This window comes from Alligator mississippiensis, chromosome 5, assembly GCF_030867095.1.
Source record: "Alligator mississippiensis isolate rAllMis1 chromosome 5, rAllMis1, whole genome shotgun sequence".
Classification (NCBI taxonomy): Eukaryota; Metazoa; Chordata; order Crocodylia; family Alligatoridae; genus Alligator; species Alligator mississippiensis.
This window is the reverse complement of record NC_081828.1, coordinates 17,042,920-17,069,100: the sequence shown is the minus strand read 5'-3', so window position 1 is coordinate 17,069,100 and position 26,181 is coordinate 17,042,920. Positions and strand designations below refer to the sequence as shown.

At 44.2% G+C, this 26,181-nt stretch overlaps 2 protein-coding genes and 1 long non-coding RNA gene across 6 annotated transcripts in view; 1 reads left to right on the top strand and 2 right to left on the bottom strand.

Moving 5' to 3' along the window:
* Positions 1-1,364: 1,364 nt before the first annotated feature.
* Positions 1,365-9,132, bottom strand: LEPROT (leptin receptor overlapping transcript). The gene is made up of 4 exons (XM_006262545.4): positions 9,014-9,132; positions 8,847-8,922; positions 6,688-6,874; positions 1,365-5,540 (listed from the first exon to the last, which is right to left on the bottom strand). Exons 1-4 carry the CDS (start codon positions 9,027-9,029, stop codon positions 5,424-5,426), a joined length of 396 nt encoding a protein of 131 aa, XP_006262607.1. The 5' UTR covers positions 9,030-9,132; the 3' UTR covers positions 1,365-5,423.
* A 5,693-nt stretch (positions 9,133-14,825) lies between these two features.
* The window catches only part of DNAJC6 (DnaJ heat shock protein family (Hsp40) member C6), a 72,411-nt gene continuing 61,055 nt past the window's right edge, over positions 14,826-26,181 (bottom strand). For all 4 annotated transcript variants that reach the window (XM_019489178.2, XM_059727913.1, XM_006262546.4 and 1 more), the window contains 2 exons: positions 18,116-18,292; positions 14,826-17,135 (listed from right to left, as the gene is read on the bottom strand). In XM_019489178.2, coding sequence (XP_019344723.1) covers positions 17,034-17,135; positions 18,116-18,292 — 279 coding nt within the window. In that variant the 3' untranslated portion in view covers positions 14,826-17,033. The remainder of the gene's footprint in view (positions 17,136-18,115; positions 18,293-26,181) is intronic.
* On the top strand, positions 23,194-24,146 carry LOC132250616 (uncharacterized). The gene is made up of 3 exons (XR_009462208.1): positions 23,194-23,693; positions 23,785-23,898; positions 24,113-24,146. It is a non-coding gene; the product is annotated as an uncharacterized LOC132250616 (long non-coding RNA).

Here is a 26,181-nt window from a genome sequence, read left to right as displayed (position 1 = left end):
CTGCTTAGCTATTGAGAGATGACAACAATTCAGATCTTTAAAGACTATCAAAATGAAGGAAGAAGCCAGAGTAAAACTAATAAAATCCTGGCTACATGACAGAGAATACTTTGACTACCTGCTGTCCACTGTGAATCCAAGGACAAGAGACTCAGCAAGCTCTTTCCTTGCACTGTGTATAGCCCATCAAAGACAGCAGTCAGAACCCTTCTTCCTTTAACAGGGTTTGCCTATATGGGGCTTCCATCACTTGGTAAGATCTGAAATCCCACTGAAGCTCTACTTCCCTGCAGCATGTTTTACAGGGTGTTTTCCATAGGTTGTCAGATGCCTAACAAGTGTTGAGCTGACACTAAACTTATTCACAAATCAGTACACATATATATAGCCTGTGTGGACTTATTGATGAACCATCAAGTTCTGAGTGAAATTTCTCTCACACAAGACATTTATAAGTTTGTAACATGGTCCAACATGCAGCTGAAGACTCTGGCACTTGATGTACAGAGACTCCTAGCCACATGGGTCCTCTGGCACCAACAGCAGATTGGTGCTGAATACAGGCTCCATCCCTTATCTATTTATAGATAAGGATTTTCAGTGTGGGTTCTCAGAAGGGAAGTGTGGCTTGAAGAGAAGTCAGGCTTGAATGCTGACTGAAGTCTTTTCCATATGGGGAAATATGTGCAAGGATATCTTCTGCATGAGTTCTTCAGCAGGTGTTGAGGTTACAGTCTTGAGTAAAGATTTTCCCTTGTGCCAAATATGTAGAGTTTTGTTCCAGCAGAGGTCTCCCAAGACTAGGAAGAGGCCTTGACAATAGCACCCCAGAATTTGCAATGAAGTTTAATTGCAGAAGTGATTATATTTCTTATCTTCCAGGGTCAGTACATGCACCTCCAAGGACCTCAAAGCTGGCTCTGACAAATGCAGAACACCTGGCAAACACAATGCAAAGGAGAAAACAGGAGTCCATCTTTGAAGACCTAATGGCCTCTGGGCCTGTCTGGTATTCAGTAATCATAAAATCTTAGGCACCCATAGATAGACAATCCCTATTTGTTCATCCTTAAAACTGGTTCACTGGTTAAGTGCTGCTAGGATGCATACAGAATCATTTCAAAACATATTCTAGTCTAGGTGGAAAGCATTACCATGCAACAGTAATTGCTCTTATCTGAATGAGATTATGGGCTCTAAACCTTGTTCCACCATACCTTGACCCCATAAACACTTACCACTACCGGTGCATTGGCTCCATCATAATGCAAACTATAGTGTTTCCCTTGCATTTAATAGAAAGGGAAACAGTTAAAACATTCAAATCCAAACTAACAAAAGAAAGAGAAAAATTTCAGTATAAGTTACATTTAAAGCAGTTTTTATTAGATAACTTGGAAAAAAAACAGCATGTTTTAAATTACAAATGTTTTAATACTTCATGATTTCAGTAACCAGGCAATTATGGAAAATACAAATAGAGTTTACAAAAGTTACAAAAGCTGTGCTGTATTTTAAAAATACAGAAAAGGTGATTAGTCAACAGTAAAGATTTATACAATGTGATTTTTTTTAACTGATTGCAAAATATATAGTGTTGTTTTTATGTTAATGCCTTCTCCAAACTACAATAATCTTGAGGCTAAGGCACTTTGGATACATGTTCACTGCCATGTAGAAAAGCTATAAGAAGGAAACTGTAGTAAATAAATGTTGACAGACAGTTAGTGTGCCTGTTAGTGCAGAATCTTGTGAACAGATACAGCTCCTTACAAATTAACTGAAGGCTACTTCTCCCCTCCTATGGAAACTTAGCTGAAGATTCACTCAGACAAGTTGACCTTGTGGAGGCCAAAAGAAAATAGCAAGATTTAAGCTATACATGTTAATCTGAAATAACAACAAAATTTCAACTTGAAATGGAAAAAACTGATGATAACTGCCTGAAAATTAATATTAAATTTAATGCACTTAAATTTTCAGGAGAAAAAAAATATTGCTTTCCTTAGTCAGTATGTATCTACCAATATGAGATGCACCCATCAGAATAGCATCCACAGAAAAAAAAGGAAAAGGTCAAAGCTTAGAGCCATCTCTTCAGGACCACAGTTTTTCTTTTCTTCCTTAAACATTTGTTACTGATGCTAATTAACTGAAATCTGCTTGCTAACCTGGAGTTACTACCTATTCCAAAAAATTTTTTTTTTTTAATTTATTGCTTTCTCATTCTTTTATTCAAACTTAAATACAATTTTCTACACTGCCTCAAACAGATTTTTTTGTAGCTCTAATTTGGTAAGCTATGCAATCGTTTAGTACATCCCTGTCTTGTGTAAAAAAACACCAAATTGTAAAACACCAAGTATGAAATTTAAACCTTTAAATAAGCACTTACTTATTAAACTTTGCTTCACTGAATTTACTTGATAGCAATGCTAAGTTTAGACAGTTGGCAGGCTTGTGCACTTAAACTCCATTTTCAACTACACTTATTTTTTACTCAATAAAATGGCACAGTGAAATGACAGCAGTTAATGATATACAAAATTTCTTCTTCAAAATCCAGGCAAAGCCCATCAACTGGGACTGACTTTGCAGCAAACATCTCAACCAGTTATTTGAACAGATAATTGTCCTAAATAATGCTTTACACTACTCAGATTCTACATTAAAATCATGCATCAGTATGGTTAAAAAAAATTTACCTACAGGACGGCAGCCATGATTTAAAAAGGCAGGAATAAGAACATCTGATGACATCTTTGCAAATATTTTTCTGCTAAATATTATGCAGTAAAGACAAGAAATAACCATTTTGAAGAAGGCAGGAAAAGTAAAATTTGCTCAAAGGCAAGTACTTCACAATAACCGTTTCAGACACACATCAGTCTGAAATTCAACAGCAACAGATGTTGCCTCCATTCCTCACTGCTACAGAAGCTTACATCAAATTGATCTCTCAACTTGCAAGATACAGTGACAGTTTGTTTAAACACAAAACACAACTGAAATATGGTAAACATTTTTTTCTATCAGTAAATTAATATTTTAATGCGCTGCATTAGTTGCATTTCAAAATTATTTCAATTTACTTTTTCCCCCACTGACAAAAAGATAAACTAAAAGATCCACCATTTCAGAAGACTAACATACTATGAGTTAGTTTTCAAACCCTGAATTAATGTGGAAATCCACAGGACTTCAGTTTGTAGGGCACCAGTTTTGGAAAAGCGTATTCTGGATGTCAACACACACGTAAAGCAGAACAGCATTATCTTAAATCGGGATGCTCAACCTCCAGCCCGCAGACCAAATGCAGCCTGCAGAGCCTTGGAATCCAGTCTGCAGGGCTGCCAAGGGTTGGGAAATCTGACAGCAGGGAAGCAGTGGCAATTAATACTGCTGCCCCTCCCCAACGCCAAAATCCCAAACCCTACTCAGTGGGTGGGAGCCAGGCCATGACCCTCCTCCTGCATGGCCAGATCGGGGCTTGGCCACACCCCCTTCCCTCCACATGGCCAGGTTGGCACCAAGCCATGCCCCTTTCCTCTCACAGGGCCACATCCCCTCTCCCTGCAGGACTGGTTTGGGGTTGAAGCATGCCTTCTTCCCTCCTGCCCAGCCAGGTCGAGGGCCAAGCCCAACCTCTCCCTACAGTGCGGCTGTCATGTCCCCTTCCCCCTGTGGGACTGGGCCAAATCCCCATCCATCACATGGCTAGATTGGGGCTGGGCTACCTCTCAGCCCTCTCCGTAACGCATCAGCCACATCTGGCCCACAGAAGAACCAGGGTCCATCAGCTGCATCTGGCCCACAGAAGAACCAGGCACCGCCAATCTGGCCCACTGGACAAAAAGGTTGAGCACCACTGTCTTAGATTTTTATACCAAACTCTTTAAAATCAACAACTGTTCTCCACACTTTCACAGTTAGTCCTTAATGGGCAGACAACATTTCCTTATGAACTAAGCTGTAAATATGCAGGCAGAGAAGTTACTCAGTCTCAATTTGCTACTAAAATATCTGCCCAATCTAACCATTCAGTTTCTTACTTCAAAGTGCAGAGGTCAATGTTTGCTAAGCCTATACTTGCATGACAGAATAAATTAGAGCAACTATTTCCTTGCACATTTTCAGAGGTACCAAACTATTTTATATTGGCTTTCTGAGGTTAGGTTTGTAGCAGAATAAACCTCCACATAATTAAACACCTCCTTTCCAATATGAAAGATTTGCTCTCTCAGTGTCGTAGTAAAATTTGCTAATATAATAAGGTACAAGTGGACAAATGCTTAATAAAATAACAGCATTTAAAAATATGCTATAACATTGGAATGTGATTACCTTTTCATACAAAAACAGTTTGAGTAAACATATTTTTAAAGTGACAAGAACAAAGATACCAAATCCTACAGTTCCCACTGTATTATTGATCTCCAACTGGACTAATTAATTTCTTTATAATTCAGGCATTTCACACACAAGACTAGAGTTGTTCAATGCATACTAATTATACATTTCTTGATGCCAGTTCTTATATCTAATTTTTCAACAAATAAGAAATGTCAGTTCTTAACATGGTAAAAGGTATAAAAATATACTATTAGATTCGACACACCCCTCCCCCCACATCCACCAACAATTATTGGGAGAACAGGAATGAAAACTTTTTTTTTTTTTTTTACCTTCATTTGTTGAACATTGAATAAAAATGGGGAAAAGGGGCAAGACCCAAGCTGATATTCCCTGACTTGCAGAAGTGGGCTGCTCAGTGTAACGTGTTACACAATGAACCTTAATGCCAAGGAGAGCCCCAAAGCTTAGAGAAATGTGAAGGCAGCCCCCCTAAACAGGCATTGTTTTTTCCCCCTCTCCTTACTGTGGATCAGGAAAGAGGGTTGACAATGGCCATTATGTAGATTTGACTTTGTCTGAATTCTTGAGAAAACAAACTACTGAAAATTACAGCTATTTGTTCCATTCCTAGTCAAAGCCGAAGTCAATCAAGTCAGAGAAGCCATGTAACTAATAAGTATTTTGAATATGCTGTAAAAAATACCAGACATGTTGGCTGATTTCCAGCACATATCAACAGCACTACTATATTTAAAAATATTGTTAATAATGCATATATTGTGAAAATGAATAAAATGGTTCACATTATTATGTAAACATATCTGGGGACAGATTTAGCCATTATAGTTATAGCTTACTCTGTACATATATTAAAAAAAAAAAAAAAAAAAAAAGCTGTCAGAGGGCTCTCCTCCCTGTGGTTGACATAGAAGTATAAAACGTGTATTATGTTCTGATAGTGCAAGGCTATGTGCATGCACACACATACATTCTGACATGCACAAAAACATATACACAATATATACATACACACAATGTGCTCTGTTTAGCAGCAGCACAGTTATGTCCTACCACTGTTCCCAGCTGAAGTCATCTCCCCTACCAAACACAAGGAAGAAGCCTAGAATGGTAAGGAAAATTACTGCATTGCCAGCTAGGACAAGACCACAGGCTCCCCACATGATCTGAAACACAAGATAAAAAGAAAATAAGAAAAACCTGCATTGGTTTATCTGTATATACAGGTCTGTATTATTTGTATGCATTAGATAAGCTAAATGAAATACTACATAGGAGTGCTAAAAGCATAATGTAAACCACAAGAAAAGAAACTGGTTACATTATTTGATTAGCAACCACTGAAGTGACTAGTGCAGTACTTATACATTTTTCCCTTATTAGTCAGCCTTTTTAATATACTAGCTATTAGAACAAAACAGACATCTTAAAGTAGAACCCTCTTGGTAAAGCAAACAAATAATATAATTAATTCTTAAAAGATTGCCATACTCAATGCTCTCAACTATAAAATATTTCAACAAACAAATGCAAGGAATAACCATGAACGGTAATTTGTGATGTTAAAATTTCAATAGCTTGCTGGATCCAATCTCATACAATCTTACAAATACATTACCTTTTGGTCTATTTCTAGGGATGAGAGTACCCTCTTGTGGACATTTGTGATTTTGCCTACTGTCAAATCTAAAATATTTAATACATCATTTTATACAGGACCTCACACATAACTGTAGAAAATACTTTAGAAGGCTTAGGCAAAAACATAGCATTGTAAAACAATATTAAAAGAAAACAGTGCATTAGGAGCCAAAAAGAAAAAAAAAATTGTATGTGAAGGAGGCTGAAATGCCATCAGGTATGGAACAGAGAAGAATGCAGCTAGTGGGTGGATAAAGCAGGAGACAGAAAACGCACAGAATATTTTGAAAACAAGGTGAGCAGTTATAGGCCCGTGGCCTATTTCATTAGGCAATAACACATTCTGATCACAGATGTTTGGGTCTCTCTAACTGTAGAAACAAGACATTTAAAAAGAATGAGGAAGTTGCAATAGACAAGGCAGGAAGCGATACAAGCTGTTTATTAATTTCAGCAGAGCCACTATCAAAAATTCTGGTCAGATTCCAGATATAGCATTAGACAGACAAACTTAAAGATAATAAGGAATGAACATAGAAGGTTACAAACAAAAATGACTCCAAGAACTGAGCTAAAGATACCATCATTTCAAGTAGGCTTGGATATAAAAGCCCATCAACAACTATGCAGTGGTTTTGTTTCTTAAAATGAGAACAAGTCAACAGAACTTACTACTTGAACACGTGCAAGGATGATAGGAAATCCAAAGGCAGAAACAACAATTCCAGTCGTGAAGAAATATGCCAGTTCTCTGCAGGCGCTGCTGGCTGCATCCGTGTCATCGCTTATTCTTTTTGCAATGAAGTGAGGTATAGGACATATGATGTAAAATATCAAGACAAATAATGGCCAGTAGACCCTGTGGGAGAAAGCGCCCCCAATAAGAAAACAAAGTTACATTTCACACAGTAATCAAATCAGACAGACTACTTTATGTCTTCGAAGAGAAAACAAGACTTCCATAATTACAGTGGCCCTAATCTAACAGAGCCTTACACATACAAGTAGTCTACTGATTTAACTAAGGCAGTGATTCTCAACCAGGGTGCCGCAGCACCATGGGGTTGCCATGAGATCCTTTAATGGTGCTGCGCAACATAAACACTATTAGCTTTGCACATGATCCACAAGATAAATCTAGTGATTTCAAACAGGAATCACTAGTGTCAAAAACTTTCTAACCTGCTGTGGTCTTTCTGTGTTTTTGGCAACACCACTGCTCTCCTGCTGTTCCATAGTCAAAAAATATGGCATTTTCTAAGGACTGCCTTGAGTCTAAAAAGATTTAAGAGGCATTGCACTAAGACTTTCAAATGCAAAGAATTAAACATGTGCATCTTTGTAAGATCAAGCCTGTTTCTGTATCAAACAACTGAAATTAAATTAATTTCTTCTGATCATCAAAGATCAGTGAATCTGTAAGCATGCTTGATGTTTCTCTGCAATCACTAACAGAAAAGTGTGTATTTATCACTCATCTTAAATCTTAATCAAGTTTTCAAGTATGTTTATATAATCTTGCAATGCTAAATTTCTCAAATGGTGTTTATAATTACTCACATTTGATCATTAGTACAGTTTGTGCAAGTCAGATGCAAATTTCCTTCTTTTTTTCAGTCATGTTAGAGTTATAATCAACAAAAGATCAATTAAAAATAGTGCTAGAGATTTTTCGTAAAATTAAAGAGACTTAACAAAATTATATTGCATCTGGAGACTACATGCATGCTCCAGTTTATCTTTGTTTCTTTTTTTTTTTTTTTTTAAAGAAAAAAGTTTTATTCCATTCAATTTGGGGATTTTAATAAAAAATATTTAAGTGCCATATCCATATACAGGCAACCCCCGCTTAACGCTGTTTTGCTCAGTGCTATTTCACTATAATGCTTGCTTTGTATTGATATGTGATCCCACTTAGTGTTCAGCGAATTTCGTTATAAACACTCACGGTCGCCATCTTGGTTTGACAAAACCTTTTGATTTTTCTTAATGTGATTTCCACTTAAAAGCTCAGTCTTCCAGGAACCAATTAAAAGCACTAAGCAGGGGTTGCCTGTAGCATCGTTACCCAGAGTCGGTGCTCTAGGACAGTAGGATTTCGACACTTGAGAGTACGGAGTTAATCACATCGCAGAGCCACCCAAAAATCCTATCTGTGCAAATACGGGGTTCCACACGTGGCGGATTTTCTTATAAAGGTGCCCTGGGCCCGTTTTGGATGGAGCGGCATAGGAAAAAAAAGAAACAAACAGACAATTAAATACCTTCTCGCTCAGTGGCATCAAGCACCGGGCCCAAGGAGCCGTTTCACGCGGCCTGCGGGGATGAGGCAGGACTTGGGGGACTTGTGAGGAAAGGCTGAAAGAACTAGGGTTATCTATCCTGGAGAAGAGAAGATTGAGGGGAGGCTTTGATGACAGCCTTCGAATACCCGGATTCCCTTGCGGATGGATGCAGACAGTCGGGGCCATAAGGAGCATAACTAGGTGCAACGGCCTCATGCTTCAGCAGGGGAAATTGAGGGGGGACATCAGGAGAAACCTCCTGACTCGGAGCGGGGCCAGGCACTGGAAGTTGGACTTTCCTCGCAAGCGCTCATTATTGTTGTCACTGACCTCCCTTACAAGTGCTCAAGTTTTAGGCTCTCCTTCCTCGCAAGCTCAGAGTTAGGGTTAGAGCAGGGGGCTGCGCGAGGTGAGGTGAGGTGAGGTGAGCTGGGGCCGCCCCTCCCAGCCCTGCGACGGGCCCCGACAGCCACGAGCGCTGCAGGGGGAGGGTGCGGGCAGCCCCGGGCCGGCGGGCGGGCGGGCGGGCGGCGGCGCCGCGGTTACCTGTAGAGCTCCAAGGCGCAGCCCAGCATGAGGAAGGTCAGGCCGATGGCGCCGCTGAAGGACAACGCGACCAGGGCTGCGGGGCGAGAGGAGGCGCTGTGAGCCCCAGTCCCGCTCCCCGCCGCTGCTCGAGGGAGCCGGGGAAAGGAGCGGGGCCAGGGCGGTACCTTTCACCCCCGCCATGTTTCCGGGGGAGACGGGCCTTTCCGCGGTACCGAGCGGCGCGGGCTGAAAAAACGGCACCGGCGGTACCAACGGCCACTTCCTGCTTCCGGCGCAAGCCCCGCCCCGCGTCACGTGGCCAGAGCCCCGCCCCACTGAGGGTGTGGTGGCGTTCCATCCTCTTCGAGTCACAGCCCGCGTGGGCGTCTCCGCCGAGACGCGTGTCAGCTCCGCCGGCTCCTCGACAGCCCCGCTGGGGCGTCCTGCTGGCTCCGAGCAAGGGCCTGGGCCGGAAAGTTTTCCAGTGCTCTTATTTTCCCGTGGGAAGTTTTCCATTTCTAAAAACGCGTGCATGGTTTCATAAAAACCGGGGATCCGGGTTGTAGCCGTATTGGTCTAGAGGAAAAGGCAATCAGGACTCGTGGTAAAGATGATCTCTTTTAGGACACCAACAGGATTTTTTTGCCAAAAAAAATCTTTAATTGCAAAACTTCTGGGCACCAGCACCCTTCGTCAGGCGTCGGCAAAAAGGTGGTAAAAGCTCTCCTGGGTGGAAATGCGAGTTCGTGTTTCATAGGACTTTACAGGGAGTCAATCGATGGAAAGAGGAGTCCTGTTTTATAAAACTCATCGGTAACAAGGAATGGGTACCAATATTCGGCAAGCTTGGCAGTTTCAAAGTTATAATGAATATTTTTCAGGTGGTTATCCCTAGGAAGTGGGAGAGAGAGTACGTGTATGTTTTATTGAGTTGTGAACAGGAGGGGAAATACGCTCCTATAATAATCCAAACCAAAAATCGAGTTCTGAATTCACCTCGTTGGCTGTGCAGGTCAAAGCACGGCCGATTGTGCGCAGTTCTTTGGGTGTGCTAAAATTAGTGTCAACAGTTTTCAGTGCCTTTGGGGTTTTTTTCCTTAAATTTAAACAAACAATGCTAGGGAAGTGCATGCTATTGTGCCGGGGTGGCAGCAGGGCACAGCAGGGGGTGCAGAAAGCTGCCTGCGCCCAGCTCCCCGCTGCCTTGCCACACTTCCCCTGCAAGCAGGGCAGCCGTGAGGGGCACAACCCTGCACTGCTCCTATGCGTGCAGGGTCAGTGTGGCAGGGCAGCTGGGAGCAGGCAGCTTTCTGCACCCCCTGCTGTGCCTGCTGCGTCGGGTGCCAATGCTCTGCAGAGGCAACGAGGGCAGCACAGAGGAGAGCGTTGCCAGTGTGTGCTGCTCCCCCAGAGTCTAGGGCCGGGGCTGGGGCTGGCAGGCAGCTGGGGCCAGGGCCAGGGTGGAGAGGCAGCAGATGTTTGCAGCTGGCCCAGGTTCTGGGACAGCCACAGAACCCGGGGCGGGGGCAAGGGGCAGTAGGGCTGGGAGGCAGGGGCTTTGGGTGGGGGGCAAGAGGCACAAGCAGGGCATCCTGCCCTGTACCCCCTGCCCTCATTTAGTTTTTCTGGCATGCCAGCACTCTGGCACCTTCCAAGGTAGGCATTGTGGGGATTTTCGGCACTCCTGCCAAAAAAAGTTGCCTACCCCTGGTGTATTGTCTTTACGTTTTTACAAGCATTCCAATAATAATATTTTTTTTGCGATATATAAAGCTTTGAATTTGTTTGACTATAACATTTAAACCACATTCAGTGTGCTGTGTTTAGTTTTTTTCCTAATCAAACATGGGGTACTTTTTTAGTTTTGTTTACTAAATGTAAGTCAGACAAACATGCCAAATCAGATCGTGCTCTGTTTGGAGCACTCGAAACTTTCTGAAAAACCCACATGTCTGGCCTGGGCCCAGCCACTTTCACCAGTGCCCAGTCAGGGCCAATTTGATGTGTTGTGGGGTCACGGGCCCATCCTTTAAGGGAGGCCACTGGGGACACATCAGTTGATTACTTGGGACTAAGGTTGCCAACTCTGACTGGAGCTATTCCGGGAAATTTTTTTTCCCAACGTAACAATGCAGCGTCAAAATATCCTATTAAAATCTCTCAGATGGCTTTCAGAAGTCCCTAGGAGATCAATGCCAATTCCAGTAGATTCCTGGCCAGTCCAGGAGGGCTGGCAACCCTACTTGGGACAACTAAAAAGAAAACAGGAAGGGAAGTGACTGAGGTCATAGGTTAGTAACAAGGAATCCAGAAGGGGACACAGATCAGATCACATTGGACAGCACCCACTTCCCCCTGCATGAATCGAGAGAGCCTGCGGATGCCAACCCATGAAACTGGGGCTAGCCAGGGAGGCTGCAGCCAGAGGAACAGCATCAGGAGCAACAGCAGCATGGGCAGAGCTAGGATTTTGAAGAGGGGGAGCAGGTGCCTTGTCTCCTATAAAATACCACCTGTTTTTCTGCAGTTAAAAATAAGTCAATAGCCCTAGCAATGGGAGTGGACCCTGGGCTGCATTATGCAGTTTAAGATTGAAACAAAAACCAATAGAGCTTCATTGGAATGAGTTAAACCCAGTGTAGTCTGCAGGGCTGTGAAAGAGGAGCTTCCTGACCAGGAGAGACCAGACAGCTGCAGGGCAGAACATGGGTGGGACATCCAGGCCACTAGAAAAAAGAAAGGGTGGTTAACACCTGTGGAAGGAAGAGTTAGGAAGGAAGCAGGTAGATCAGAATAATCCATGGAGTTGGTTGACACCCTTAAGCTGCTGCCTGACTGGAAATGCTGTCACTGCTCCCAGGCAGTTGGTGTTAATCTTTGGGTGGAGCAGGAATCAAACGGGGCAGGGGGTGCAAGTGCACTCCCCCATCCACCCCTGAGCAGTGGGATCTGTCCCACATCAGCCCTGCTCCCCAGTCCCTAGCTATCATAGGGATCCTCCTTGCCATACATTTGCAAACACCAATTCACTGTGTATCCCCACCGCATCTTAGGACAATACACTCCCCGTGCCAGAGGAAGTGAAGTACTTCCTTTTCTCTTAAATCTGCTGCCTGATGATTCCATCTAGGGTCCCCTAGTTCTTCTACTAGGAGTCATAGTTTCCTATTCATTTTTCTCCAGGCTGCCTGTGATTTCATAGATCTTTATCATATCCCCCGCCCAGTCTAATTTCTGAGCTGAAGAGATCTAGTGCCTCCTCATGCAGAAGTTGTTCTGATCATCGTTGTTGCCCTCCTCTGTCCCTTTTCTAGTTCCAGTATACATCTGTTCTCATGGTCGACTGGTGCCACCTTAGTCGCGCGGGGGGGGACAACATATCCTGCCAGCAACCAGTCAGCAATCTCGCTGACTGGGGGTCCCCCCGCAGCCGGTCGCAAAGCAGCCACGGCACTACTGCCTGTCCCCAGCTGGCGCTCACAGGGGGGCATCGGCACTCCTGCCTGTGCCCCCTGGCCATTGCCTAAGCAGCGAGTGCAGCTGGCTAGGGGGTGCACTCCCTACACATCACCACTCTCTGTTCTGAAATCACTAGAACTGCATGCAGCATCCATAGTGAGAGAGCACCAGGGACATAGGTAAGGGAATGATGATATTTTCCATTTCATTTTCAATTCCTTTTCTCATAATTCTTTCCATTTTATTTGCCTAAACAATCATGGGATTAGAGGGAATGTCCCTTCATGGATTGAAAATTAGCTAGATGACAGGAAATAGAAAGTGGAACAAATAGTTTTTCATTGGAAGGAACTCCAGGAGGTCACCTACTGCAACCCTTCTCTCAAGACAAGATCAGCCCTGGTTTAACTATCTCACTCAAGCAACTGTCTAACCTGTACTTAAAAACTTTCAAGCATAGAGATTCCTCAACCTCTCTGCATGGCCTCTTCCAATGCTAACAATTTATTTAGCAATAGGAAAACATTTGAGGTCTAAAAAAGCACTGTGGACAAGGGTAGTCCAGTGGTTTAGAATACAGCCTGACTAAAGAAGTCTCATTAGGTTCAATAAGGACAAAGTGTAAAGTCCTACACTTATGATTGAACAATCCCATGCACTGGTACAGGCTGGGGCCTGACTGGCTAAACAGCAGCTCTACAAAAAACGACCTGCAGGGTTACTGCGGACAAGCTGAATGTGAGCCAGCAATGTGCCCTTATTGCAAAGAAGGCAAACAGGGCTGCATTAGTAGGAGTGTTGCCAGCTGTTGGAGGGATGTGATTCTTCCCCTCTATTCAGCACGGGTGATGCCACATCTGGAGTACTGTGTCCAGTTTTGGGCCCTGCTACAGAAAGGATGTGAACAAATTGGAGAGAGTCCTGCAGAGGGCAACAAAAATGGTTACAGAGCTGGGGCATATGATTTCTGAGGAGAAACTGAGGAAACAGCTAATTTAATGTGGCAACGAGAAGACTGAGGGGGGACTTAATAGCAGCCTTCAACTACCTAAACAGTGGTTCCAAACAGGATGGAGCTGGACTGTTCTCAGTGGTGGCAGATGACAGGACAAGGAACAGTGATCTCAAGTTGCAGCAAGGGAAGTTTAAGTTAGATATTAGGAAAAAACGAGGGCAGTAAAACACTGGAACAGGCTACCTCGGGAAGTTGTAAAATTTCCATCTTTGACGGTTTTTATGGCATGGCTAGACAAAGTCTTGGTTGAAATGAGGACTATCCACAACTAGATTCATAGATGTTAGGGTCAGAAGATGACCTGCTGAGGTCCCTTCTGACCCTAACATCTATGAATCTAGTTGTGGATAGTCCTGCTTTGAATAGGGGAGGGGGTTGGATTAGATGACCGCCTGAGGTTCCTTCCAAACCTAATTTTCTATGATTTTATGCTTTATTTAAATTAGATCTTTATTAGTCACTAGGAATGGTGGATTAAAATTAACAACAGTTCTTTAATATGCTAAGCCTTTTTGAAGTAGCAAACAGTGGCAATAACTAAAGGCAAAGTAGGTAGCATCTGCAATAAGTACTACAACCATCACTGAATAAGTTAGACCTCTCCCAGGCCAGACAAAGCTAGTTGAAGACCTGCTTTTATAATCTGTTTGCTTTATGCAGTCCTTTTTACAAGTCAGACACCGAGTTTTAAATAAAAGTTTATTTGGGGGGGGGGGGGGGGGCAGGGCTCAATAGTTACCTGCTAAAAATCATAGCAAATTAAAAGAAAAAGAGAAATGCAGGTCCTGATTTGAGACACACACAGAATATTGTAAGACAGTGGTCTTAAAGGTACCCCTCAGAAAATACCAGCTCTTAGCTTTCACTTTTTCATGTTCAAGAAACATAGAGCACTTCTTCTATTGCGGTCTTTAATGACTACTTTGCAACAGAGCAGAATATTTTAGATACTATGAATTCTTTGGGTTTCTTTGAAATCATGTTTCCACACCTATCAGTGCTAATATTATGCAGCTCCCTTAAAAAGACCACTAGTATAAATAGAAGAATTTGCAATTTAAGGCCAGTTTTGGACAAAGTTGTTTTTCTTTTTTTTCCCTTTAAAGTTACTACATAGAAGAGCATTCTCTATGCAACACCCCCTTCCCCACCCCCACCCCCACTTTTGAAAACATGCACTTACATTAGAGGTATTTTTGCCTTCCTAAATGTAAATGCCCAAGTAGCTTAGCCTCCTACTTGCTTTTAATGAAATATAACTCGAAGCATAAGACTCTTAGAAGCACCACTGTTCATTTGTTTCTCCAGCTAGCACGAGGCACTTTCAGGAATGTATATTGCACTTTAGGGACAATAAAAAGCATACAGCTCAATCACTATGAAATCATGCAGAAAGCATTTCTATTTGATATCAGTAAATCCCCCACTACAGAAACGTTTGCCATTTTAAATCCTCCCCGCTCCCTCAAAACTCAGTTTTAAAACTATCAGCCTAGGTATATATTCCCTCTTTACAAGCACAGAAAGGATACCCAAATTTATTAATTTGAGCTTTTTAATACATATATATACAAATGGTTTAGACCAGTCACATTTCATTGAGTATATACTATATTTACAAAAAAATATTACAATAATTTAGTCAAACAGTAAATCTGAACATTGATAAGCTCCGTCACTACCAGATGACAAGAAACATTTTATAGTTAACTAATTCTGAGATACATATGTCCTAATACTTTCATGCATCCATAAAAACATTGGGAATTGTAAATAATCAAAATTTAGTTGGGTAGGATTCCTTCTGCTAGATTATATAAAGTTTAATGAAGGTTTGTATTGTGTGGACATTTGAGTTATCCAGAGCCATTTGCCATGACAGACTTGATACAAAGCTAGTGTCATTTTCATCATATATTAAAAAAAAAAAAAAAAAAAATGTACGTTACATGAATGAGATCTTTTATTATATAGGCATAGGTCACAAGATCTACAAACGCGAATGAGAAACAAAATAAATCAACAAGTCACAGGAACATGATTCACATTCCAATTATCTTTTAAATAAGACAAGCACATACTGGATCAAAACATTTCATAATATGTTAATAAATAACATCCAGTTTGTTACTGTTATCTTGAACATCTGAAGGTCTTTTATATAAAATTGAGACCTGTTTGGTGGTGTCACATTGTCAGTTAACAGTAATAAATAATGGACCAATACAACAAAAAGATGACTCTATACAGAAAGCAGTGTACTCTGACATGCTGTCTTTGCAGTAAAAGTTTTGCCACTAGAAAATTAAAATGTAGGTTTCATAAACAAAGAGTGGATTGTCTTTAAAAACACACATTTTACAGAGATTTTCACACCAGATATAGACCCTTCTTGTTACTGAATCAATATGGAAGGAAGCCTTGCTGCCCATCCTCTGCATAAACCGCACTGTCAAAGTTAAAGCAGATACGAAGCACTGGTTTAAAACAAACAAACAAACAATCAAACCGTTGTTTTAGTTACTCTACAAGGGGAGAAAATAAGAGATCCTAGGTGAAAGCATAAAACTGGTCTTGTAACAAGGTTACAAGACTTCTACTTTAAATCATAGATGCCTCTCGAAGTTATTGCTTTGGACCAATACAGCTTTAAAAATTAGCAGATGTCACTCTCAGTAGCTCAAGGACCAGACAAATTCCACACGGACCTGGACGACCTCGCACGCTAGGGTCTTACCAAACAAAGCTGTAACAGAAATGTAACCAGTCAAGAGCTTTTGCCCAAGTGCTCTGGAAAACTTTGAACAGTTGGCTGGATTGAATAAAACCAGAGGGATGTACATGGATTAAGAGTCTTAACATTCACAGAGGAAACCAACTAATCTAGGAATTTCCTAGAGCACCATGACTGACACTTTATTTAAATATTAAGTGCAACTTAGAAAGTGCAGTGCACATTCACTTTTACAGGTGTGGAATCCTCTTCTGCGCATACTCAGTTCACTATTTCCCAAACAAGACATTTTGAGCTTATTCAGACAAGGACAATGTCAAATACTTGCTTGTCTAATTTGAATTACTCAATGCTATAGCCATTTTGCTGCCTTGTTGTAGTACTAATATGAAGTTTAGCACAGTACTATGCTTTAAACAGCCATAAGTTGCCATAGTGTTATCCAGTGCTCAGCCCTGCTTTATTCAAGGATAATCATACAAGCAGTTAGAGATGCACTTTGAAGCAAATCATTGGATTGGAGCAATTAAGTTTGGAAAAACTCTATTCCAAAATCTGAGCTGACAGTTGGACCCTTATCCTTGTTAAGTGGGCCCAATTGCAGTGTTGTCTTTCAAATCATCTAAGATACAGCTGACTTTTTCATTTTACATGTCTGAAACAGGACAATTCCACCTTCCCTCCCGCCCCAAAAAACATTCCTCCCTTCACCCTAACCTTATTCTAAAAAGAAAAACCCTGGGTTTTAGAAGAAACTGTAGCTATGCGACTCCCATTAGGAATCGTGGCAAGAATTCCTCTGTGCTTTCAGGATTCTCATTACAATTATGAGGAAACCTCAGTTTTGTTCTTCCTGATAAGTATTAGGCTCACAGGTTATTCTCTCAGCTTCAGAATTTTCAGCCTGAATTTGGTTTATCTGTGAAAATCTCAAGAGTTGTGACAAGAGACTATACAAGCATTAGCACAGATCCGCAGCAGAGACTGAGACAGTATGTCAATACAGGGGTTTTTGACCCTGGTTTTCAAATTCTGACCAGGCATCATTAAGCTCCATGAATATCATCTTTGCATATTGTTCATACGGCTGCCCTGTAGCCTAGAAGACAAACAAAATAGTACGTAAGACACAAACTGTATGTACAATCTTCAGTTAAGCCAACTTGTTTAAGCAGTTAGCCATTTACTTAAATACCTGAAGAGCTGCTCTTTGAAGAGAACTGCCTGCCTTTATGAGATGGCTCTCCATCTACAACTGAACAAGTTTTGTGGCCTTTCAGCTTCTCTACAGACTTTCAGCATACTAAGGTTCCTCAGAGCAAAGAGCCCTGCACCCCCAAGGAAAGAATGTGGGTTTTAAGCTTCAAGTTTGAGCAAGGTTGCTAAACTGGCCTCTCTTATATGCAAGAAAAGAAGCAACAGCCTTGTCCTCGAAGCCTCACTTCGAAGATGGGCGTGTGAACTGCAATCTGCCCCATCTCAACCCTACTGCTGTAAGCCCAATGTTGGAGGAAACCTCCAAGCTTCTGTGCTCTCAAAACTGGAAGCATAACCTCTCTAGCTTTTACAGTCTGCCAGCACGAGTGCAACGTGGCAAATTTGAACCTCATGTCTACTGTCAGACTGACAGCTTGGGCTGAGATCCTTCCCATTTAGAGAAGAGAAAAGAAATCCCTTAAACAAGTTCCTCCAACATAATTTCCATCATAAATTAATGCTTCGAGGCAGTATGATAAATGCTAATCATATAGACAAAGTCAGGTACATTATCAGATCATTTGGCTTAAAGTAAGAATGAGCCAGAGCCTTACATATGAACACCCTCACATCTTGAAAAAGTTTGTACCCGGTATGAACTGGGGGGGGAGGAAGGGGAAGAGGGAGAGGGGGGCTACATGAGGAGGTTCATTTAAAAGGGGTTAGCCTTTCAAGAGTTAAGATTCAGTCAAATTGCATAAGTTTTGTTACTGAATGGTTTGCATTAGTTAAGCATTAACATCTTATGCTAATCTTTCATTTGCAATTGGTTATCATCATGTGAAAGTTTTAGACAGACACGGAAAAAACAAACATACTTACTTTGTCAGGATGAACAACAAGCACTGCCCTCCGATAGATCTTTTTCACTTGTTCTGGAGTTACAAGATCTGCCATGCTAACAGGTTTCCATTTAGTCTCCCCAGCCCATAAGACTGTGTGCATTGTAGACAGCAGGGCTCTTATGTTTCTCTCTTTCCCCTCAATCCATTCTAAAATCTGGCAGGGGGAAGGAGGAGGAATTAAACACACACGCAAAGAGGGATTTCTCAACAAGAACATAAAGCTGGTAAATCATAAGTTAGATATTGAAGCTGTAAATACTCCTTTCCACCCTCCACTCTTTCTGTAGAAATCAAGAGTTTCCTAGCATCTCTTCCATACTTGCCTCCAGGTTTTAGGAAATATTGGAGGCACAATCTTACTAAAAGTAGTCCCATCACAGCATAAAAGGCAGAGTTACATTTTTATAATAAAACAGAGGTGACTGGAAGCCTTAACATCTTTTAAAGTTTGAGGAAACCAGGGGATTAAGTCTTACTTATCCATTTTTTGATGGATGGTGTGATTTTCTGAACATGTTTATAACCCCCACCTATATCAAAAGCATCATTGTTTATAATTTACCTGACAAATAGGATTTTTGAACTCAAGCATGTCAGGATCTTCAGGGTCAGGGCAGCCCATTAGGGCAGCCTTACCATGTTAAGCCCAAAGGCTGCTTGCAGATGTTTTAAAAAAAACAAACAAACAAAAAAAAACAACCCCCCCCAAAAAAAAACCAACCAACCAACCACAACAACCCTGTGCTTTACCAGGAGCAGCAGCAGCACATTACTTCAACCCAGCTCTTCAGCATCTCAGCTGGGTTGAAGTACTGCAGGCACTCAAATAGATTTGTGACAATTCAGTGCACGATGATATAATTTTTTGCCATCAGGTTAAGAAAAGATATTGCTATATTTTAGCATGCTAGTTTACATGGGAAATGCAACAACATGACTTTCAGAAGTCAGATCATAAATCAATATAACGAGTGTTGGTTCCCACCCTTGCCCCATTCCATTCGTCTTCTGTTCTACTTTATTCCTCCTTTTCTAGATGGAAATTGAGATATGTATTTTTTACTCTTTCTTCCAACATACCTCTCTTACAATTGGTACCTCCAGGAACAGATTCTACTGGATAACAGCCCAAGAGGCAAATAGCCCAGGCCAGAAGAAGTTGACAGATGCTTACAACTCAAACTGTTGCTAGAATCAGTTCTTTGGTGTTAAAAACTCAGCTTTAGTGACAGTGAGACTAGATTTAGGCAGGACATGGAGGACCTGCCTAGTGCCTATTACTGCTTTGATCATGATAGGGGATACTGTAGCAAAGTGGGTGATGCCAACACTATCTACTGAAGCAGAAGTAATGCAACTTCCTAGTGCTACCCACCAATAAGCTTACAGGTTCATCACCATGCTAGCTTGTTTCTGGTGGACAGCATGGGCAGCATGCACTTCACAACTCCGTCATAAAACAGTGCAGAAAAAACAAAGGCTTCATTCCAAGAAACTTGCAATTCAAGGCTAAAACAAGAGGCAGATGAACACAGGGAGACCAGAAAACAAAGTGTGATAGGCATCCATGCCAACATCACCCATAAGGGTAGTATGAAGCCTAGGTTCAATGGTGGTTTTAGGTGGAGGTCTTCATTCAATAGTTTTCTAGTATATTAATCAGACTGGAAAGTTATTGGATGAAAAAAAAAATATATATTTTACCACTTCTGTCCTAGCCAGGATAAGAGTTGGATTAACTACATGGACAAGAATAAACACCATTAGTCCCTAGAGCATCCATGTAACTCTCGATTGGACACAGATCTTTTATAGCGCGCTGGCATTTTGCCTCCACTTTGAAAAAAAGAGACTGCACAGGTTCAAGTCCAGATGTGTGGCAATGAAGTCAGACAATGCACAAAGACAATCTTCTTCTTAATCCTAACATGCTGTCAGTTCCAGGATGGACTTTTCCGTTTTTTGTAGGCAAATAGGTAGGAATTACCATACCTTCAATATCTTCAACAATGACCTGGAAGATGGCATTGAGTGCACCCTCAACAAGCTTGCAGATGACACCAAGCTGGGGGAGTAGTAGATATGCTGGAGAGTAGGGCTAGGATTCAGAGAGACCTCAATAAATTGGAGGATTGGAACAAAAGAAATCTCATGAGATTCAAGAATGACAAGTCTTGCACTTAGGACAGAGCAATCCCACATGCACTAGTACAGGCTGGGGACTAACTGGCTAAGCAGCAGCTCCGTAGAAAAGGACCTGGGAGTTACAGTGGACAGTAAGCCGAATATGAGCAACCAGTGTGCTCTTGTTGCGAAGGTTAGTGACATACTGGGCTGCATTAGTAGGAGCAATGCCAGCAGATCAAGGGAAGTGATTCTTCTCCCCTATTCAGAGTATTGTGTCCAGATTTGGGCCCCCCACTACAAAAGGATATGGAAAAATTGGAGACAGTCCAGTGGAAGGCAACAAAAATGGTTAGGGGGCTGGAATGTGACTTATGCACTGAGGGAACTGGGCTTATTTAGTCTAGAGAAGAGAAGACGACAGAGGGGGGGATTTAATAGCAGCCTTCAGCTACCTGAAGAGTGGTTCCAAAAAGCTGGACCAGGGGTAGGCAACCCCCGGCTGCCAGAGCATGACATGTGAAGGCATTTTGCTTGGCGCACACGCCTTGGGGCAGACAGCAGGGAAAGGGTCTGGGGCTGCACTGCCACAATAAGGATCGGGCCCCTCACGGCTCCCATGCCGTCTGCCCCTGGCATGACAACAACATCTTACAAGTTGATGTTGCAGGTATTTTTGGCACTGTGCCCAAAAAATGTTGCCAACCCCTGAGCTAGACTGTTCTCAGTGGTGGCAAATGACAGACCAAGGAGCAATGATCTCAAGTTGTGGCAAGGGAAATTTACATTAGGTATTAGGAAAAAAAAAAAAAAAAAAAAACACACACTCAGCAGGAGGGTAGCAAAGCACTGGAACAGACTACCCAGAGAGGTGGTAGAATCTCCAACCTTGGAGATTTTTAAGACTCAGCTAGACAAACCTTGGCTGGGATAATCTAGTTGGGAATGGTCCTGCTTTGAGAAGGGGGTTGGACTAGATGACCTCCTGAGGTCCCTTCCAACCCAAACTTTCTATGATTCTATACCTATTAAAAAGCTACCCAACTCCAGTCTCAGCACAGATATACAAGTTTATGACTACTTTCCTAGATACTGTATTCTAGTAGTGGTTCAAAGGCAAGACCAGGGAAGTGGGGCCAGGGTGCTCCATAATTCAGAAGAGTAAGAAGAGCCACTTCTGGGAGCATGACCCTTCAGAGAATTTCATAGATTTCATAAGACATTAGGGCTGGAAGGGACCTCAGAAGATCATCGAGTCCAGCCCCCCACCCGAAGGGCAGGAAGTCAGCTGGGGTCATAGGATCCCAGCAAGATAAGCATCCAATTTACTCTTGAAGGTGTTCAATGTAGGTGCTTGAACCACCTCTGATGGCAGGCTATTCCAGACCTTGGGGGTTCAGACAGTAAAGAAATTCTTCCTTGTGTCCAGGCTGAAACAGTCTTGCAGTAGTTTATAACCATTTGACCTCGTCATCCCTTGGGGTGCTCTGGTGAACAAACGTTCCCCCAGATACTGGTGGTCACCCCTGATAAGCTTATAGGTGGCCACCAGATCGCCCCTGAGCCTGCGCTTTTCCAGGCTAAAGAGCCCCATGGCTTTCAGCTTGTCGTCGTAAGGTCTGTTTTCCTGACCTCTGATCATGCACGTGGCTCTTCTCTGTGTCACAACCAAATTAAGTAGTGCCCATGTCACAAACAAGTAAAACCATTCAAAACAGTTTTTCTCTGCACTAGGTTCACTAAGGGTTAACAATAATGATAGTAACCGCTTTTTTGCTGTGCATGTCAAAAAGAAATTTATTGCTGCGCCACGAACAGAGATAAAATCTTTTGCCTTCTTTGCTTTATATAAATCATTATAATTGGTCAAAGAAACAGGGAGTAACCCTATGATAACACTCTAGCGAAGACCGCTAGATAATTGGCGATTCTAATTAGATTTATGACGTGGTGAAAAACAATTGGCTGTCATACAAACAAAACCCGCTTACATTTTTCGCAAAGCGGAAGACAACTCTGCCCACACCTTGGAGTAAATCTGACAATTTGATCAGTTATCAGCGTCTTCCCGCCGCGACCTCCCTGGCGTAACCTTGCCCCGCATGCCCGATAAGCCGACCACCGGCCCGTATATATATATCTGCAGAACAACTAAACGACGATCTCTAAGCTGTAACTAACTAAGTATCTCTGACCTCCGTCTTACACCACCTTGACGTGAGTAAACAATCTTGCTTTACAACTGATAAGCGTCCGCCTAATTAATTCCACTCCATGCGTCACAAGTACCCGCGTGATGGCCTTCTACGGCCCCGAACCCATATCTGCCCGGGTGGGAGTCAGGGAGAGCTGCTGGCCGGCTGCCCTGGGTCCCGACATTCTGGACTCTCTCAAGCTTCTCCATATCCTTTTTGAATTGTGGAGCCCAAAACTGGATGCAGTACTCCAGCTGTGGCCTCACCAAGGCCAAGTACAAGGGGAGAATGATGTTCCAGGATTTGCCTGAGAAGCATCTAAGGATGCAAGCCAGCATTTTGGTCGCTTTACTAGCCGCAGCATCGCATTGCAGGCTCATGTTCATCTTGTGGTCAATGACTTGGGAGCCAGCAGCGGGAAGGAGAGGCGGCAGCACACGTGTGTCCCGCACGCACGTGTGCCCTTTTACCAACCGACTGACCGGAGGCAGCAGTGGCAGCAGCAGCAACAACAGAGGAATCGGCAGCGGGGGCAGCAGCAGCTGATCCCCCAAAGGTAAGTGGGGCGGAGGGACCCGGCACAGCTGAGCCGGATCCGGAGGGGAAGCCCCCCGGGTCCCATATAGCTGAGCCGGTAGGGAGCCACGCTCCCGAGCCGCGCGGTGCGAACAGAGCGCGCAACAGGCGCGCTCTGTAAGAGCACGCCGGCGTTTGCGCCAGAGGGCGGGCCAGGAGGGCCAGGAGTGGGACTCCTGTAGGGGTAGGGCGTAGACACCGCACAGGTCTACAAACAGTAGCTTGTAGAACGGTGTCTACGAGGAGTGCTGCTAGGGCCTCTGCCCAGGGGGGCAAGGCTACCCGGGGCAGGTCTGAGGCCTCCACCCAGACTGAGCCCATGGGGGAGCTGATGTCCCCCTACCTCCTGGCCTCTGGGGGATCCCCAGCAGGGCCAGGGGGGGCAGAGATTGGGGGCCCCCACACCTGTCCGGCAGGTGCCCATCTTAGGGCTCTGGAGGCGCAGGTGAGGGAGCTCCGGGAGGAGGTTAGCAGGCTGAGGGGGATCAGGGAGGCGGAGGATGAAATTGAAAGATATTTCCTTTCCCTGCAGGCCCAGGCACCCATGGAAGAAGCAGCCCGGGGAATGCCCTCCACAGCAGAGTGGCAGACGGTCACAGCCAGGACCGGAGCAGCTCGCAGCGAACCGGTACCAGCTTCTCCAGTCCGACTGGTGAACAGGTACGAGGCCCTGGCGACCCTGCAGGAGATGGAAGGGGAGGAGGAAACCCTTGGGCAAGAAGAAACACCACGTTCTTCACACTCCAAACAGAACAAGAGATCCACGAGGACCCAGAGGAGGCGGCGATGACTGCTCGTCATAGGCGACTCCATCCTGAGAGGTACAGAAGGACCCATCTGTCGCCAGGACCCCTCGGCACGAGAGGTATGCTGCCTCCCTGGAGCAAAGATTCGGGATGTGACGGAGGTAATCCAGGCCAGGATCAAGCCCACCGATTATTACCCCATGGTCCTAGTCCATGTGGGTACTAACGATGCGGCCAGGAGAACCCCCGATCACCTGATGGCGGACTACAGTGCTCTGGGTGGCATGCTAAAGGAGTTCGGTGCACAGGTGGTTTTCTCTTCCATCCTACCAGTGACCGGACGAGGAAGACGGCAGGAGAACTGCATCAGAGAGACCAACTGGCGGCTTCGGCAGTGGTGTCTCGAGGCAGGCTTCAGATTCCTGGACAATGACCTGCACATCACGACGAGGGACATGCTCAGCTGGGATGGGCTTCACCTGTCCCCCAAAGGTAAGCGTGTGTTTTCTACTAGGTTGGCGGATCTCCTCCGGCGGGCTTTAAACTAGGCTCGTCGGGGGGAGGGGAGTACGAGGGCAGGGGAAGCTGTGGACCACCAAACCATGTGGCACCCACAAGGACAGCCCAGCCTGAAGAAAGAGAGCATTGGGAACCTGAAAGCCATGGGGAGACCAGCACTACAGAACAGATAAGAAACAAGAAGGTAAGAAACAATGGGCCCCTTGGGACTCGGAGCGGGGGGGCAGCAAAGGCACCAGTCACAGGGCTCAAGTGCCTATATACTAATGCTAGGAGCATGGGGAACAAGCAGGACGAACTAGCGCTCCTGCTTGCACTAAACACCTATGACTTAGTGGGGCTAACAGAGACCTGGTAGGATTCATCCCATGACTGGGCGGTACATATTGAGGGCTATAGATTGTATAGAAAGGACAGGTCGGGGAAGAAAGCGGGGGGGTTTGCACTTTATGTCAGTGAGCAATATACATCAACCCTCATCAAGACAGAATCCGAGGTTGAGGAAGTAGAAGGATTGTGGGTTAGGCTACATGGGGGGCAAGGAGAAAGGGATTTGGTGGTAGGGGTCTGCTACAGACCCCCACACCAAGGGGAAGAAATAGATGCGGGGCTCCTGAGGCAACTCTCGGAGACCATAAAAGCTAAAGAGGCGGTAGTCATGGGGGACCTAAAACTACCCGGACATCTGCTCGGAGACGCAGACAGCAAGGTCCCATCGCTCACGCAGGTTTCTAACCTGTGTACAGGACCTCCACCTGACACAGGAGGTGCATGGTCCCACTAGGGGGAATGCCATACTGGATCTGGTATTGGCAACAGGAGATGACATGATAGGGGACCTCCAGATCGGTAGCCATTTGGGAGACAGCGATCACCTTATAATAGAATTCAACATAAGACGGCGAGTGGGTAAGGTAACTAGTAGGGTGAAAGTGCTAGACTTTAGGAAAGCTGATCTCAATGCACTCAGGCGATTAGTCAAGGAAGCACTGCAGAGTAGGAGTTTTGAAGGGATGGGAGCCCAAGAAGGGTGGCTGTGCCTAAAGGAAACGATCCTTCGGGCACAAAGCAAGACGATCCCCGAGCGAGGCAGAAAAGGGAAAGGGGCCAGAAGGCTTCCATGGCTGACCAGAGAAATCCAGGGCAGCCTAAGGGCCAAAAGGGGAGCACATAAAAAGTGGAAACAGGGTGAGATCACTAAAGATGAATATACCTCCTCTGCTCGTGCTTGTAGGGAGGCAGTTAGGCGGGCCAAAGCTACCATGGAGCTGAGGATGGCAACCCAAGTAAAAGACAACAAGAAATTGTTTTTTAGATATATTGGGAGTAAAAGGAAGGCCCAGGGAGGAATAGGACCCCTGCTAAATGGGCAGAAACAATTGGTGACAGATAGGGGGGACAAGGCTGAACTCCTCAACGAGTTCTTTGCCTCAGTGTTCCTAAGTGAGGGGCACGACAAGTCTCTCACTGGGGTTGTAGAGAGGCAGCAGCAAGGCGCCGGACTTCCATACGTAGACCCTGAGGTGGTGCAGAGTCATTTGGAAGAACTGGATGCCTTTAAGTCGGCAGGCCCGGATGGGCTCCATCCGAGGGTGCTGAAGGCACTGGCCGACATCATTGCAGAGCCACTGGCGGGAATATTTGAACGCTCGTGGCGCACGGGCCAAGTCCCAGAGGACTGGAAAAGGGCTAACGTGGTCCCCATTTTCAAAAAGGGGAGGAAGGAGGACCCGGGCAACTATAGGCCAGTCAGTCTCACCTCCATCCTTGGTAAAGTCTTTGAAAAAATTATCAAGGCTCACATTTGTGAGAGCCCGGCAGGGCAGATTATGCTGAGGGGAAACCAGCACGGGCTTGTGGCGGGCAGATCGTGCCTGACCAAC

Excerpts from the sequence above, each read along its gene's own strand:
- LEPROT (XM_006262545.4), bottom strand. Across the intron at positions 6,875-8,846 it reads TGCGCCTTGGAGCTCTACAG|GGTCTACTGGCCATTATTTG; the intron begins GTAACCGCGGCG and ends TTTCTCCCACAG. Across the intron at positions 5,541-6,687 it reads TCCTTGCACGTGTTCAAGTA|ATCATGTGGGGAGCCTGTGG; the intron begins GTAAGTTCTGTT and ends CTTGTGTTTCAG.